The 16,136-nt window shown below is 37.4% G+C and overlaps 1 protein-coding gene and 1 long non-coding RNA gene across 4 annotated transcripts; one reads left to right on the top strand and one right to left on the bottom strand.

Annotated features, from left to right (window-relative positions):
* Nucleotides 1-36: 36 nt before the first annotated feature.
* On the bottom strand, nucleotides 37-9,727 carry LOC132127589 (uncharacterized). Of its 3 annotated transcripts, none has more exons than XR_009427550.1 (3): nucleotides 9,582-9,727; nucleotides 9,356-9,467; nucleotides 37-289 (listed from the first exon to the last, which is right to left on the bottom strand). It is a non-coding gene; the product is annotated as an uncharacterized LOC132127589 (long non-coding RNA). The 3 variants fall into 3 exon arrangements; XR_009427551.1 differs by lacking the exon at nucleotides 37-289 and adding an exon at nucleotides 8,374-8,549; XR_009427552.1 differs by lacking the exon at nucleotides 37-289 and adding an exon at nucleotides 8,659-8,934.
* A 3,932-nt stretch (nucleotides 9,728-13,659) lies between these two features.
* Nucleotides 13,660-15,592, top strand: LOC132127287 (alpha-2B adrenergic receptor-like). The gene is made up of 2 exons (XM_059539084.1): nucleotides 13,660-13,780; nucleotides 13,927-15,592. The coding sequence occupies exon 2, from the start codon at nucleotides 14,107-14,109 to the stop codon at nucleotides 15,484-15,486; it is 1,380 nt and encodes a 459-aa protein (XP_059395067.1). The 5' UTR covers nucleotides 13,660-13,780; nucleotides 13,927-14,106; the 3' UTR covers nucleotides 15,487-15,592.
* Nucleotides 15,593-16,136: the final 544 nt, after the last annotated feature.

Raw genomic sequence — 16,136 nt, 5'->3', positions numbered from 1 at the left:
CAAGCAAATTTGCTTTGTAAATTTGTAAAGTTTTTATCATTTCTTCCTTGAAGCTGAAAGACATGCAGGAATGGCATGTGTCATGGCTTCCATGGATGATATCCAGTTTGAGGAGACTGTAAGGTACTAGAATGCGTCCTATATCACATAAATGAACTTACTCACCATCTTGCCATCCAAAATGTAGATGAGTTTGTGTCTTGAACAGATTTGGAAAAATTTAGCATTAAATCACTTGCTCAATAACCTCTGCAATGAATGGGTGCCATCAGAATGAGAGTCCAAATAGCTGATAAAAACACAATGATTCAAAAATATTTCACAAACACGGTCCATCAATTAATGCTAAATCTGCATGTTTCTAAGAAACAAATCCATCTTTAAGGTGTTTTAACTTTAAACCATCCCTTCTGGCCAAAATATGCATCCATGATCCATAATAATGCTTCCTTCAGTGAAAAAGTCCATCCTCTATTGTCCTCTCACATCAAAATCCACCAACATATTTGCTTAGATCCGTTTTGTACTGTTTTAGCTTGTAAATGGTGCTTGATTTGTGCATATTTCTCTCCTGATTCAAGATGACCTTTTCATAAGAGAAGGCAATATAATTGATATATTTCAGCCAGAAGCAGTGGTCTAAAGTTAAAAATGTGTTAAAGGGAAACTCTACCCCAAAATGAAAATGTTGTCATTAATCACTTAATTTTTTTTAAGTTTGTCTTCGGAACACAATTTAAGATATTTTGGATAAAACCGGGAGGCTTATGACTGTCCCATTGACAGCCAAGTCCAGGAAAGTATGAAAGGCATTGTCAGAATAATCCATGTGTCATCAGTGGTTCAACCGTAACATTATGAAATGATGAGAATACTTTTTGTATGCGAACAAAACAAAAATAACGACTTTATTCAACAGTTTGTTTCCTCTGTGTCTCTACACTTCACCGTAGCACCATTTTGGAGATTATGAGCTGAACGCAGGCAGTGTACGCTCTTCTGAGTCAGTCACGTCACAAGGATACGTTTTCTACATGTATTTATGCTTTCATTTGAAAGAAAACAGCGCATCTGTGTAGTGCATCTCTGTATTTCAGGGTTGGGCAGGTTATCAATATCAAAACCAGAGTGAACAGGCCTTTTAACACAAGCATGGTGGTAATATATGGAAGCGTATGGGTAGCAATATTCAATTTGGGATGTAATATGTAAAATGACAATGCATTTCTGTATTTACATTTACATTTTCCAATACATTTGTGCAACGTTTGGTGCAAAATGAAAATGAAAATTAAATTACATAATTTTAATTTGCCATTTCATACACCAGTTTTAATATGTAAAATGAAAACTAATTTTAACGCTTTATAAGTTGCAAAATTAAAATGAAAATGTATTAAAGAAAAAATTGAATATGTATAACATGTTCAAGCAAAAACTGTGGCAAAATTATCATTTAAATGCTTTTTTTCTTAAATGCATTAACACTCACAGTCAAGACATTTATGATTGCATTTTCCTTCACTGTCCCGCAATGAATGTAGCAAAATTCAATGTGCACATTGAAAATGCATTCCAAGCCGATCACGTGTCCGCCCCCTCCCGCCATGTCAATCACTGCGTGAACAAAGCGGGGCTTGCAGAAGGTCAGAGACTCAAATCTCAAGAAGAGGATTCAAGTGAGGGAAAATGGTCAAGAAAGTTGGTCCTTGTAAGTTTTGATCATTTCAGTTTATGGCTTTAATATTTAATTCGCACGGGTGGGCGGAGCTGAAACGCTGTTTTCATCTGATTGGTCGAATCGCTCCACCTTAAGCACAGTCTTTTCTTTCTTTCAGGCAGAATAAGAGTCAGTGCGAGTGCAGCACTGTAATGTCTGAAACCACCGCTCACTGTTAATTAGCATAATATTTGAATCAGATGTAGCTGGGCACATAATTCGTGCTGCTGAGACCTGCAAATTATTTCTAGGTTGTAGTATTGTATGAATATTGTCCCACTGATAAATACAGTGCAAATAGTTCTGTCTCTTTGGAAAAAAGTGAAGTGGAAATAAAAATCAGTAATAGACTGAACTGTCTATTGTTTTGCCACTGTAAATGTCACATGTCTGTAACATTTACCACTCTCATCTTTTAAGTCATAAGGCACTAGGTATGTGTGTGTGACATTAATAATTCAATTAAATTCAAGTTTATTTGTATAGCGCTTTTTACAATACAAATCGTTACAAAGCAACTTTACAGAAAATTATGTTTCTACAATATTTAGTAGTAGCTAGTAGTTTGTGCACGTTTGACAGGATTTTAGAAAAAATAAAAAATAATAATAATAATAATACAAGACGTAGTCAGCTAGATGATGAACTATCAATATTATTAATTAATAGTAATTATATGATGCAGTCACACATGTAGCAATAATTGTTAGTTCTGTTTGTTGATTCAAGGTTAGGATCATCTGGGGTCCTCTGAGGGTCAGCATCATCTCTTCTCAGGTGTTCTGGATCCAGACTGGAGCTTGTGTAAATCCTAGTTACCACGGGATGTAAATCCCGTGGCAAAACATAGAAACAAAATAGAGACATCATTAGCATATCTGCTGATCCAACAAAGTAAAATTAGTTTAACCCAAGCTAAAGAATAAAAATGCAGATGCAACTACACTCACAATTTAAGAGATACATTATTCGAATGCTTGGTGAAAGAGATGCGTTTTTAATCTAGATTTAAACAGAGAGAGTGTGTCTGAACCCCGAACATTATCATTATCATTATCAGGCTATTCCAGAGTTTGGGAGCCAAATGTGAAAAAGCTCTACCTCCTTTAGTGGACTTTGCTATCCTAGGAACTACCAAAAGTCCAGCGTTTTGTGACCTTAGGGAGCGTGATGGATTGTAGCGTGGTAAAGGCTAGTTAGGTACGCAGGAGCTAAACCATTTAGGGTCTTATAGGTAAGTAATGATAATTTGTAACTGATACAGAACTTAATAGGTAGCCAGTGCAGAGACTGTAAAATTGGGGTAATATGATCATATTTTCTTGACCTCGTAAGGACTCTAGCTGCTGCATTTTGGACTACCTGTAGCTTGTTTATTGACGAAACAGGACAACCACCTAGAAGTGCATTACAATAGTCCAGTCTAGAGGTCATGAAAGCATGAACTAGCTTTTCTGCATCAGAAACAGATAACATGTTTCGTAGCTTGGCAATGTTTCTAAGATGGAAGAATGCAGTTTTTGTAACATTGGAAATATGATTTTCAAAAGACAAATTGCTGTCCAATATAACACCCAGATTTCTGACTGTAGAGGAAGTAACAGTACATCTGTCTAGCTGCAGATTGTAATCTACAAGATTCTGTGTGGTGTTTTTTGGTCCAATAATTAATATATCTGTCTTATCCGAATTTAATTGGAGAAAACTATTTGTCATCCAATCTTTTACATTTTTAACACACTCTGTTAGCTTAGATAATTGGGAAGTTTCATCTGGTCTCGTTGAGATATATAGCTGAGTATCATCAGCATAACAGTGGAAGCTAATTCCATATTTTCTAATAATATTACCAAGGGGCAACATGTATATTGAAAATAGAAGGGGACCTAGGACGGATCCTTGTGGCACTCCATATTTTACTGATGATAAATGAGATGACACCCCATTTAAGTAAACAAAATGGTAGCGATCGGACAGGTAGGATCTAAACCATCTTAGAGCCTGCCCTTGAATACCTGTATAGTTTTGTAATCGATCTATGAGTATGTCATGATCTATGGTGTGGAACGCAGCACTAAGATCAAGTAAGACTAGAAATGAGATGCAGCCTTGATCTGACGCAAGGAGCAGGTCATTTGTAATTTTAACAAGTGCAGTTTCTGTGCTATGGTGGGGCCTAAAACCTGACTGAAATTCTTCATACAGATCATTTTTATGCAGGAAGGTGCTCAATTGAGCAGACACAACTTTTTCTAAAATTTTAGACATAAATGGAAGATTTGAAATAGGCCTATAATTTGCCAGTACATTAGGATCTAGTTTTGGTTTCTTAATAAGAGGCTTGATAACCGCCAGCTTGAATGGTTTTGGGACGTGACCTAAAGATAACGACGAGTTAATGATATTAAGAAGCGGTTCTTCGGCTACAGGTAACAGCTCTTTTAGTAATTTAGTGGGTACAGGATCTAATAAACATGTTGTTAGTTTAGATACAGTGATAAGTTTATTTAGCTCTTCTTGTCCTATATTTGTAAAGCACTGCAGTTTATCTTTGGGTGCGATGGATGAAACTGAAGTGTTAGAAGCTGTAGAATCTACATTCGCTATTGTATTTCTAATGTTATCTATTTTATCAGTGAAGAAATTCATAAAGTCATTACTATTTAACGTTGGTGGAATATTTGAATCAGGTGGCGTCTGGTAATTTGTTAATTTAGCCACTGTGCTAAATAAAAACCTTGGATTGTTTTGGTTATTTTCAATGAGTTTGTGGATATGCTCTGCCCTAGCAGTTTTTAGAGCCTGTCTATAGCTGGACATACTGTTTTTCCATGCAATTCTAAAAACTTCCAAGTTAGTTTTTCTCCATTTGCGTTCAAGACTACGAGTTACTTTCTTGAGAGAGTGAGTATTACTGTTATACCATGGCACAGTACGTTTTTCTCTAACCTTTTTCAATTTGATGGGCAACAGCTTCTAATGTAGTAGAGAAAATAGTGCCCATGTTGTCAGTAATTTCGTCTAATTCATGTGTATTTTTGGGTACAAATAGTTGAGTTGAGTAGAGTTGAGATAGATCAGGCAGGTTATTTGCGAATCTTTCTTTGGTGGCTGGAACAATAGTTCTGCCCAGACGGTAACGCTGAGACATATAGTTAATATCAGTTATATGCAGCATGCACGATACAAGGAAATGGTCTGTAATATCATCACTTTGGGGTACAATATCTACAGCAGTAAGATCGATTCCATGCGATATAATTAGATCTAGTGTATGATTAAAACGATGAGTGGGCCTGGTGACATTTTGCTTGACTCCAAAAGAGATTATTAGGTCAGTAAACGCAAGTCCTAATGCATCATTTGTATTATCAACGTGAATATTAAAATCTCCCATGATTAGCGCCTTATCAACTGTAACTAGAAGGTCTGAGAGGAAATCTGCAAATTCTTTTAGGAATTCTGTATACGGCCCTGGTGGTCTATACACAGTATCCAGAGCAAGAGATACATTAGATTTCTTTTGCATGTCTGACAGTGTAACATTTAGCAGAAGTATTTCAAAAGAGTTAAACCTGTATCCTGTTTTCTGGGTAACATTGAGAATATCACTATATATTGTTGCGACACCTCCGCCACGACCAGTCTGACGGGGCTCATGCTTATAACAGTAGTTCGGTGGAGTAGACTCATTTAGACCAAAATAATCATTTGGTTTTAGCCAGGTTTCAGTCAAGCAGAGTACATCAAAACTATTTTCTGTGATCATTTCATTTACAATAACTGCTTTGGGTGTGAGTGATCTAATATTTATGAGCCCAAACTTTAAAAATTGTTTTTGTTCATTTACTTTACATTTTTCTGGTTTAATTACGATAAGATTTTTTCTAGATCCTACATTATATTTTGACCTCACTATTCGAGGAACAGACACAGTCTTAATAGTTTTTACAGCGCAAGTACTTTTATCATTTAAGCGGGTGGAACAAAACTCATCATAACAGTTATTAGAGAATTGTCTTACTAGTCACATGGAGCGAAGTGTCCTGGAGATGTTGTCAGAGAGCAGCTCCGCTCCGATTCTGCTGGGGTGTAATCCATCAGCGCGAAACAGCCTAGGACGCTCCCAGAAAAGATTCCAGTTATTAACAAATAGCAGTTTCTGTTCTTTACACCATGACAACAACCATTCATTTAAAGCAAAAAGTCTACTGAACCTTTCGTGTCCTCGTCGATACGTGGGCAGTGGTCCTGACACGACGATCGTCACCGCGGGCGTCGTGCTGCGAACCGTCTCGATCAGGCTGCTGAAGTCCCTCTTCAGCGTCTCCGTCTGCCGCAGCGTGGTGTCGTTAACCCCGGCGTGAAGCACGACCGCTCTGGGGCTCTCGTCGGCCTTCAGGATCGCGGGTATCTGCAGAGAAACATCGAGAACACGAGCACCAGGCAAACAATGAGTGTGCACTTTACCTTCGGCTAACGTAGCACTTACGTGTCGGACGAAGGAGTCTCCGATGATCACAGCGTCGCGTCCTGTCTCGCGGAGGGGAGCAAAGCGGTTCCGGATGGAGATGTCGAAGGCAGGAGGGGGAGAAGTCGTCGCCCGGGACCCGGCTCGCGTCCTCCGCTGTGGATGCACCCAGGGTCCGTGGTGTCCCGGCGTCGCAGTGAAGGACATCTGGGAAGATCGCATCCTGGGTGCACCGGGCCTGTGCAGAGAAACACACGGAGTAGACGTGGTGGGACTGTTAGCAGCACGCTGTATACTTACCTCGGACTTGTGAGCGTCAGCCCGGGATGATTCCAGCGCGGCTCTCCGCTCTCTCAGCTGGGCCTGCCTCACCTCCAGGTCGCGAATCTGCTTTCCCACGGCCTCGAGCTCGAGCTGCACAGAGTGGAGACATTCATCCGCCATTAAAGCAAGTAACAGTGAGTACAGCAGTGGTAATGTGTGTGAATAGAGTATTAGCAATGTAAGCGCAGTTAGCTGCAACCACGCTTGCTGATGCTAACGGGCTAAAAGCTAATAGCGGACCCGGGAGATCAAAATAAAACTAGTGATAGCGAGGTGCTCTGATTGTTTTTGTTGTAGAATACAATAGAGGATATATTCACACGTTATATAAACGGAAACGATGATGTATAAAATTGATTTTTGAGTTAAAAATAGTCAATGAAAAGAATATAGTGACGGAGCTCAAACGCAGTACAGCCGCCAACAACAAACAGGAAGTGACGTCTCATAATAAATAATTGTAAAAATTAATATTGTTACATTTCTGAAATAAAAATAGTAAAATTAGCTCTATGCTGCTCAGTGCTCCTGTGGCCTACCCCAGAGCGCCCACGCGGCTGTAGACGGTAAGGTTTTCTCTTGGTTCTGAATAAATGCGACTTATATAGCCTATGTTTTTTTCCTCGTCATGACGTATTTTTGGACTGATGCAACTTATACCGAAAAATACGGGTAACATTATTATTATTATTTATTATGAGAGTAATTGACACAGACTACAACTTTAATGTTTCACCAAATTCAGCTCAGATCTTCAGACTCATCTGACTCGTGTTGCTGTATAACTGGCCAGACTTACCTTCCCAAAAAAATCCTATTTAATTTTATTTCATAAATGTAACTATATTTATTTCCACTTTACTGTTATCCAAGGAGATAGAACTATTTGCACTGTTTTTATCAGTGGAACAATATTTATTAAATACTATAACCTAGAAATAATTTAACGAGGTCTCTTGCAAGTCGCAGTAGCACGAATTATGTGGCCGGCATCATCTGATTCAAATATTATGCTAATTAACAGTGAGCGGTGGTTTCAGACATTACAGTGCCGCTCTCAAACTGACTCTTATTCTGCCTGAAGGAATGAAAAGACTGTGCTTAAGCTGGAGCGATTCGACCAATCAGATGAAAGGAGCGCTTCAGCACCGCCCACAAGGGCGAATGAAATATTGAAGCCATAAACCGAAATTATCAAAACGTACACGGACCAACTGTCTTGTCCATGTTCTCTCACTTGAATCGTCTTCTTGAGATTTGAGTCTCTGACCTTCTGCAAGCCCCGCTTTGTTCACGCAGTGATTGACATGGCGCGAGGGGGCGGACACGTGATCGGCTTGGAATGCATTTTCAATGTGCACATTGAATTTTGCTACATTCATTGCGGGACATTGAATGAAAATGCAATCGTAAGTGTCTTGACTGTGAGTGTTAATGCATTTAAGAAAAATAGCATTTAAATGATAATTTTGCCACAGTTTTTGCTTGAACATGTTATACATATCTAATCTTCTCTGTAATACATTACATTACAAAAGACTTTTCTTTCAAAATAATGCCAACTTTTTGAAATTTCAAAATGTAACATGGTTTCAACAAAAATATTAAGCAGCACAACTGTTTTCAACGTTGGTAACAATAAGAAATGTTTTCTGAGCAGCTAATCAGCATATTAGAATGATTTCTGAAGGATCATGTGACATTGAAGACTGGAGTAATGATGCTGAAAATTCAGCTTTAAATCTCAGGAATAAATTATATTTTAAAAAATATTTAAAAAGAAAATAGTTATTTTACATTGCAATAATATTTCACATTATTATATCATATTAATGTATTTCTAATCAAATAAACATAGGATAACAGACAAACATGTGCATAGAACTTCTCTCTTGCTTTGACTTTAGGTATGTAAAAATATAATATTCACTGATGTCTATTTCTGCAGGTGTCTCTGAAACCCTTGGACGGTCAGGGCTCCGTAGAGGAAATGCTGGAATATTCACTAGCTTCGGACAGACGACAACTCAGTCTCTACAATGAAGAACCACATCACAAGGACTATCACAAGCTTCAGAAAATGGGTTAGCACTTTCCTTCAACTCTGTCATTAAATTAGTATATAGCTGTGCCTTACGATGGTGTATCAAGAGATCTGCACGCTATTATGTCACACCTCACTTTACTCCAGGAGACTGTACTTCTAATAACTTAACCAAACAAACTTGATTGGTTGTTCATTGGCAATACATCCTGAAAGAACAAATGATGCAACGTTTGATATTAAAATCACTGCCCAAACACACTGAGTGTCTCCGGTGGGAAGGATCCAATGATAGAGTCAGCCAGAGGACAGACTCGAGACTCAACAAGAGTGACTTGGCAGTGTGATCAGAAGTTCCAGTCATGAGTCTGTGTGCTGATGAAGTACATGCTGAACCGTATTTGATTACATTTATTGGTGCCGTTGTCAATAAAAGAATTCGCATGGCCAGGTCATTTCTGTACTGAAAATCAGTAAAAGTGAAAACTTTATCTTTAGATCCCTCATTGAGAAACATACCCAACATACATATTCCCAGAAAACACATTCTGTACTCAAGAGATGAGGGACCAATACATACTGCATGCTACATACTGCTATATACCCATTATTACTGAGCAGGACAAGCCTTCTGTTCATGTAACATCTCTGCCCTCTTCAGGGGTATTTGGGATATAACAACCTGGCAGCTCTCAGTCTTAACTGGAAAGCCAGTAACATCAATAATAAGGTCATCACTTTGTTTTTTCTATATGATGCATCTATGTCTAGAATGTGGCTAGTGTGCTGAATTTACTTGTGTTTTGCAGGTAGGAATCAATGTGCACGAGGATGCTGATATGCTGTGTTTAAAAGTTGAGATTAAGGTCAAAACAACAGCTTTTCATGTTTTCTGGCTGCTCGCCGGCCTGCGGTTACAACCACAATGGGGGGAAAACTATTTGTAGGCTTACAAGTTTATTGCACCCCTTTATCTTATGATTGTGTTATGAATTTTGCAATTACATAAAACTGTTTCTTACCATCCTTCCATATGTCCTCCAGGAGCTGTGAAGAGGTTGAGAAAACAATTTATCACATTAAATGCACCACAGTCAAAGAAGCAAAAATCTGGATTTCATGGTTCTGTTTTCTAAAAGACAGCCCTGCAAAGATGGGTATGATTTCTACCATTCTGTTTTGGATACATTTTAAAAGAAATAGTACACCCAAAAATGAAAATTTGCTAAAACTTTACTCATTCTCAGGCTGTCCAATGTGTAGATAAGTTTGTTTCTTCATCAGAACAGATTTGGAAAATTTTATAGAACTATAAAGACAATTGTGATGATATCTATAATGATATATTAAATGATATATAGTTGTAGTGTTAGAATTAGAACAATTATTTAATTTTGCAGTTTATTATTTTTTGTCTTTGGTGTCAAGGGGTCCAATAAAACCATAAATATCTATGGCACAATATACATCTGACTAAACCTGCATACAAATGAGTAAACCTGCATTATCATCTCTTCAAAGTGTCTTTGTCTCAGTGTGGACAATAGTGTAAAACAGAAATAAATATGGACGTATACGCATGTAGACAGCCTCAGAGACTGCACAATTATTTAAACAAAAACTGAGGTCACAATAATGTCTATAATGAATAAATATAATAATCATGAAAATTGTAAATTACAGCATTGCATGCAGGTCTTAAGTTCTGCATTTAGAGTAAGCTTAGAAAAGAAAAGATTATTATAAAAATACAGATTGTTTTAGATATGTAGATATAGATATTTAGATATGTTTAAAGAAAGATTATCATGCTGAAAGAGATTGTCCTCTTACATATGAGGAATTCATAAAAAAAGGATATTCCCATAACACCAAAGGAATTTGCAACTGTTTTGGTGTGATTTCTTCTGTATGTTGTTTAAAATGCAAAAAAAAAAAGAGTTAATTATCAACAACTTTCATGTCTTTCACCAAATCACTCCCCTGTTTCTCCTGTAATAATTATAATAGATCAATAAGAGCCCTTTTCCAGAAAGATGTTGTTTCAAAACCAAATGTAAATGCATATTGGAATAAATTTGTGAGTGATGTTGACTGTAAAAAAGTCTGGCTTCTGCCCAATCGATATCTCTTACCAAACAAGGTGAAAGAAGTATCCTTTAAACTTCTGCACAGAATATACCCTGCTAAACATTACTAAATTTATTTAATTTAATGTTAGCTATAGCTTTTGCAAGCTGAAGCCAGAGACAGCTGTTTGTTTATTTTGGCCCTTATGTGTCTTCTCTGTGGAGGAATGTACTTGACTTTATCGTTGGATGGAGATTTTATTTTACAGTGGAAAGATGTTCTTTTAGGCATTAATGTAAACTCCAAAGATAAACAGACCTACAGTACATTTATTTTACATTTTTTATTTTAATGGCTAAATTTCATATCCATAAATTTACATTTTCAGGTAAAAAGCCATGTTTTATAGCATTTAAAAATGAAGTGAAATATTATATTAAATCTGTATTACCCTCAAAGAAACAAAAACTATTCGAATTTTGCAAGCAAGTACACTTTTTAATGTATTCCTATAATTGTGTTTACATCTACCCCTAGCATTAAAAAAAATGTATTGTTACTGTATGGATTGTGTAATTCTGTAAAATAAAATAAAAAATTCCCATTGTCTTGATTCTTTTGATAATTATTGTAACACATAGTGTAATGCGTTAGATCAATGAAATAAACTACATAATCACATTTTGGAGAATGAGAGCTGCTTTCGTTTAATATATGATAAGGTTAAAATAAATGTATTTACAGGTTCTCAAGTCCTCAGTTTTTGTTCTTATAGTAGTTTTTGTTTTGTCCAGTAGGTGGTAGTCACTGTGCACTTTTTTGTTGGATAATGTCAATGGAGTCTGTAAATGTTGGCAAATGATGCACAAATGTTTCGCCGGATCACAAAACAAGTCATCGGGGTATTTTACTTTTTTTTTTTTTACATTGAGTTTGATACATCATCTGAAAGCTGACTAAATAAGCTTTCCACTTATGACTGGTTTTGTTGTGCAGGGTCACATATACGTACTATTTCATTAAGTCAATTCTATGATATATTTCAGTGTTTTTCTTTTAGGTTCTTAAGTAAATTTGTGATCAGTATATGCTGGTAAAACTAAATTAAATCCACTCGTCTTGTTAGGAGAGCTGAATCTGTTGCAGTTTATCTGATATAGTTTTTTTTTTTAGTTTTCAGTTCCATTCTCAGACATCTTTTGCATTTACTAAAAAACACTGGGTTAAAAACAACCCAATATTGTTTGTTATTAACCCAAGGGCTGGGTAAATATAGGACAGAACCCATCTTGGGTTAATTTTACCCAGCAAATTAGGTTGTTTATTTAACCCATAAGGGGTTGATTTAACCCAGATAAAGTTTATTAATTTTTACTATATTACTTGCTTATTTTTTACTTTATACATTAAATAATGTTTACAGATTAATTTAAATCCTCTAAACTTTTCTAAAATAATCCACACAACCACTGGTTTGCATGTTAACTTCCTTTATTTTCCTTTAATTATAATTTACAGCATTGTTTATATCGTTTTTAATAGGCTATACATATTGGCCGTATTTAAACTCGTTTAACAAACAATAAAACAAAAATTTAAACGTTAAATAGAAGTAATTTACGTGTTATTAACCATTCTCTGTTGTTCTGTTTCCACCGTAACTGCGCTGCGTCGAGCTGGTTCTCCAGTAAACAACTCTGAGGGAATATTTGTATTCTGTATCTTTATGAATAAAATCGTTTATTTTATGCAAAGCATCAGGCTTTTCCATCATCCGAAAAGACCGCGACACTCGTTAAAGTTCATACCACTCGCCTGTATGTTGCTCTGAATAAAATTGAACGATATTCAGCACAGTAATGATTTTATAGATACAATAAAATGTATACAAATCTGTATTTTACAGACGAATGCATCAGTTCGATGGCGCTAAGAACTGCTCTCTCCAGAAGAGAACTAAATCCTCGTGATAAATAACTCAACCGCTGGGTTAAGTCTGGCCCAGGATCTGAGTAATACAAAAACTACCCAAACATTGGGTTGTTACATTTGATCCAGGAGCTGCAAAACAACCCAAACACTGGGTTGTTACGTTTGACCCAGGAGCTGGGTAACACAAAACTATACCCAAACACTGAAAAAATAACCAAAAGGCTCAACCCAGCATTTGGGTAAAAAAAAAACCCGGATTTTTTAGAGTGTTTGATCTTTAACTGTTGCACTCGTGCATTAAGCGCGCATGAACGTGGCGTTATTAGAAACTTGAATCCTTTTTTTATTATTCTACTTCAATGCGTCTCGTGTGATGCTAATGTCTGTGTCAACGGCCCCTTAGATTTCAGTCAATATTAATTTAACTTTCTGTTTTGCGAATATTTCTCTAAAGTTGTCATGTTTATTGCGCTTAGAGTCACTTACAACGTATGTAGAAAAATTACTCTATTATAAAAGGTGACTACAGGTCTAACCTCGAAACGCAGAGTTCACTCCAGTGACTGATGCGCAAACTTCTAGAAAACGTCTAGAAGAAGAAAATTTTATAAATAAGAAACTAATGTAGAAATACATGGAAGGACTTACATTTTCGAATTCTCTGTATATTTGTATTCTGTTGATACTCTTGAAATTTATTAAATTTTAAAATAATGAAAGCAATAATATAAAGTCATAAAATTGAACATTCCTTTGTGGATTTTTCCCTTCTGTGACATGGAACTGTTTATGCAAAAATGATTTGTCTTTACAATATTTGGTATTTGATTAACTGTAGTTTTGGCTTGGCTGGTGCGTGTGTATGGAGACTGTGAACCTTTTCACGCATCTTGGAAATTTCAGAGCTGTTCGGACACACACAAACCCACAGAGCTACCATGTTTGTATCATTTTTATGCTTCCGTACTCTACAAATGTACCTCCCTATCTTTTACCGTCTAAAAACCTAGTCTAGTGTTTTGACGCGCTAGTGTCCCTGTGCATCTCCAAGCGCGTGTTTGTTGAATTACTTAGGCTGCAAGAGCTCGCCGTCTCTATTTTTTTATTTTTTTATTTGTTTGTTTATTTTTGGACTTGCAGATCGGAGCACATATATGAACGATATATCTAATATATTAAATATATCATTGTATTTAAAATCCGTTTGACTTATGCTGGGGTAAGTTAATGCCGTGATTTTTAAATTAAGGACCAGTTTTGCAGTTAGGTTTCATTAGCTGATTGATTTTAAATTATTAACTTGTGAAATAATCCCCTTAAAATGCAAATGCGAAATCTTGATTTGTAGTGTTTTTCCCCTTTGAGGTTCGAGAAAGGAAGTACCTGGAGGATGTCATTCTCTGATTGATGGAAAAACCCATTTTAGTCATTTCACGATTTTCAACTATTTTCTAAAATAAATCAGGTTTTGGAAGGATTAATTTAGGATTTAAGTCTACTTCAAAGACTTATTTTGGACTTCTCTGTCTAGCCTGGAATTTCAATATGGCCACAACACTACATTCAGGAGAGACTTTGAAAAATCTTAGTTCTGAGGTTAAAGCATGCAGTTCCAGTTGTTCTTATTCTCCTGAAACCACAGCTGCATTTGCCACCTCAATGACGCTGATCATGCTCTTCACCATCTTCGGGAACATCCTGGTGATCATCGCAGTCCTGACGTGTCACTCTTTACGAGGACCTCAGAACCTTTTCCTGGTGTCCATGGCTGCAGCAGACATCCTAGTGGCCACATTGATCATTCCGTTCTCCTTGGCCAATGAGCTGATGGGCTACTGGTACTTTGAGTCATTTTGGTGTGAGATCTTCTTAGCGCTGGATGTGCTCGTCTGCACGTCTTCCATTATACACCTGTGTGCCATCAGCCTGGACCGCTACCTGTCCATCTCCCGGCCGGTGCAATACCCGACCCAACGCACCCCTCGCAAGATCAAGGGGGCCATATTGTTGGTGTGGCTCATCTCTGCGGTCATCTCTTTCCCCCCGCTGGTATCCATGAATAAGAACCCGCAGGTATCCAGCAATAAGACCCTGCTGGCAAAGGATGGTGGCGGCCCTCAGTGCAAACTCAACGAGGACCCCTGGTACATCCTGTACTCCTCCATTGGGTCGTTCTTCGCCCCGTGCCTCATCATGATCTTGGTGTATGTTCGCATCTATCAGATTGCCAAGAAGCACACTAGATGTCATCCGGGAGAGCCGAGGAAAGACTCTGCAGGTGGTGTGCCACCAGGCCGAGAGCTGCAGAACGGGAAAAAACAGGGAGGTGTTGACCCTGTGAATGTCCCTAATATGACTGGATCCAGATTTAACACTGTAAACCAGCCTCAACCACCAGTAGAAAGTCGGCAGCTGATGAAACATTCAAGGATGTACAAGTACAACGAGGACAGTTCAAGCTCCGGCTCTGATGTCGCAGTAGTTAGAGGATATAATGCCAACGGGACAACCTCCAGTGTGGGGGAGCTGGAGCCTGGCCACCAGACATCCACACAAACCCAAATGTACAGAAAAATCATCATAAAGTCAAAGGGCAGCAAGCTGGCCTCTTCAAACATGAAACCAGCAGGAACTCAGAACACCAAAAGGAAAGCCATCATTATCCGTGAGAAGCGGTTCACATTCGTCCTAGCGGTCGTCATTGGGGTTTTCGTTGTCTGCTGGTTCCCGTTCTTCTTCAGCTACAGCTTGAAAGCCATTTGTCCAGAGGCTTGTAAACTACCAGAGCCACTTTTTAATTTCTTCTTCTGGATTGGCTACTGCAACAGTGCCCTGAACCCACTCATCTACACCATCTTTAACAGGGACTTTCGTAAAGCCTTCAAAAAGATTCTGTGTAAAAAATATAAGGACTCTTCTTTATGAACAGACAACACTGGGGAAAAAAGGGTTTCATAGGCCAACAGTAAATTGGCATTTGATTTCTCTAAAGGAGATCCTTGCAGAACCAGTTTGTTTCTGCAAGTTTTACATCTGATTGTTAATAATAATAATAATAATAATAATAGTTTATATTCCTTGCATAAGAAACTAGCAATTGCAGATCAGTTTTTTTTTTGAGTTATAAATGTTTTGCCATGTCAAAACAGTGCCACAAATTGGCAAAAAAAGAGGAAGACCATTAGGATACTGAAGAAAAAAAAATATTTAATTGAAATTGAAATTATTTCTGTTTGTGACATTTCTAGTGTGCATTCAAAGACAATGCAGCTCTTTCTTAGAGACACCTCTGGCTCCGCTACATTATGAGATCCCAGAGCTGGATATGAGAAGATTTCAGAGAGCTTCACCTCTGGAAAAGTGCCAGAGCTCTCAACGCAGAGAGAGGCTTTGCTCTCTGGTGTGAGAGAAAATAAAGCTAATGCATTTAGCTAGCTTTAAAATTTAATCCAAACACCCTCTGTTTAGATTAAAAGCATGATTTTAACTCAAATTTTTGCTGGTTTTCCGATTTTAACAGATTTTTGTGCTTGATCTCTATTATTGCTTAATTTGTTGAGTTCTTATTGAAAGTA

Source organism: Carassius carassius, chromosome 45 (assembly GCF_963082965.1).
Source record: "Carassius carassius chromosome 45, fCarCar2.1, whole genome shotgun sequence".
Classification (NCBI taxonomy): domain Eukaryota; kingdom Metazoa; phylum Chordata; class Actinopteri; order Cypriniformes; family Cyprinidae; genus Carassius; species Carassius carassius.
This window is presented reverse-complemented; position numbering and strand designations above follow the sequence as displayed.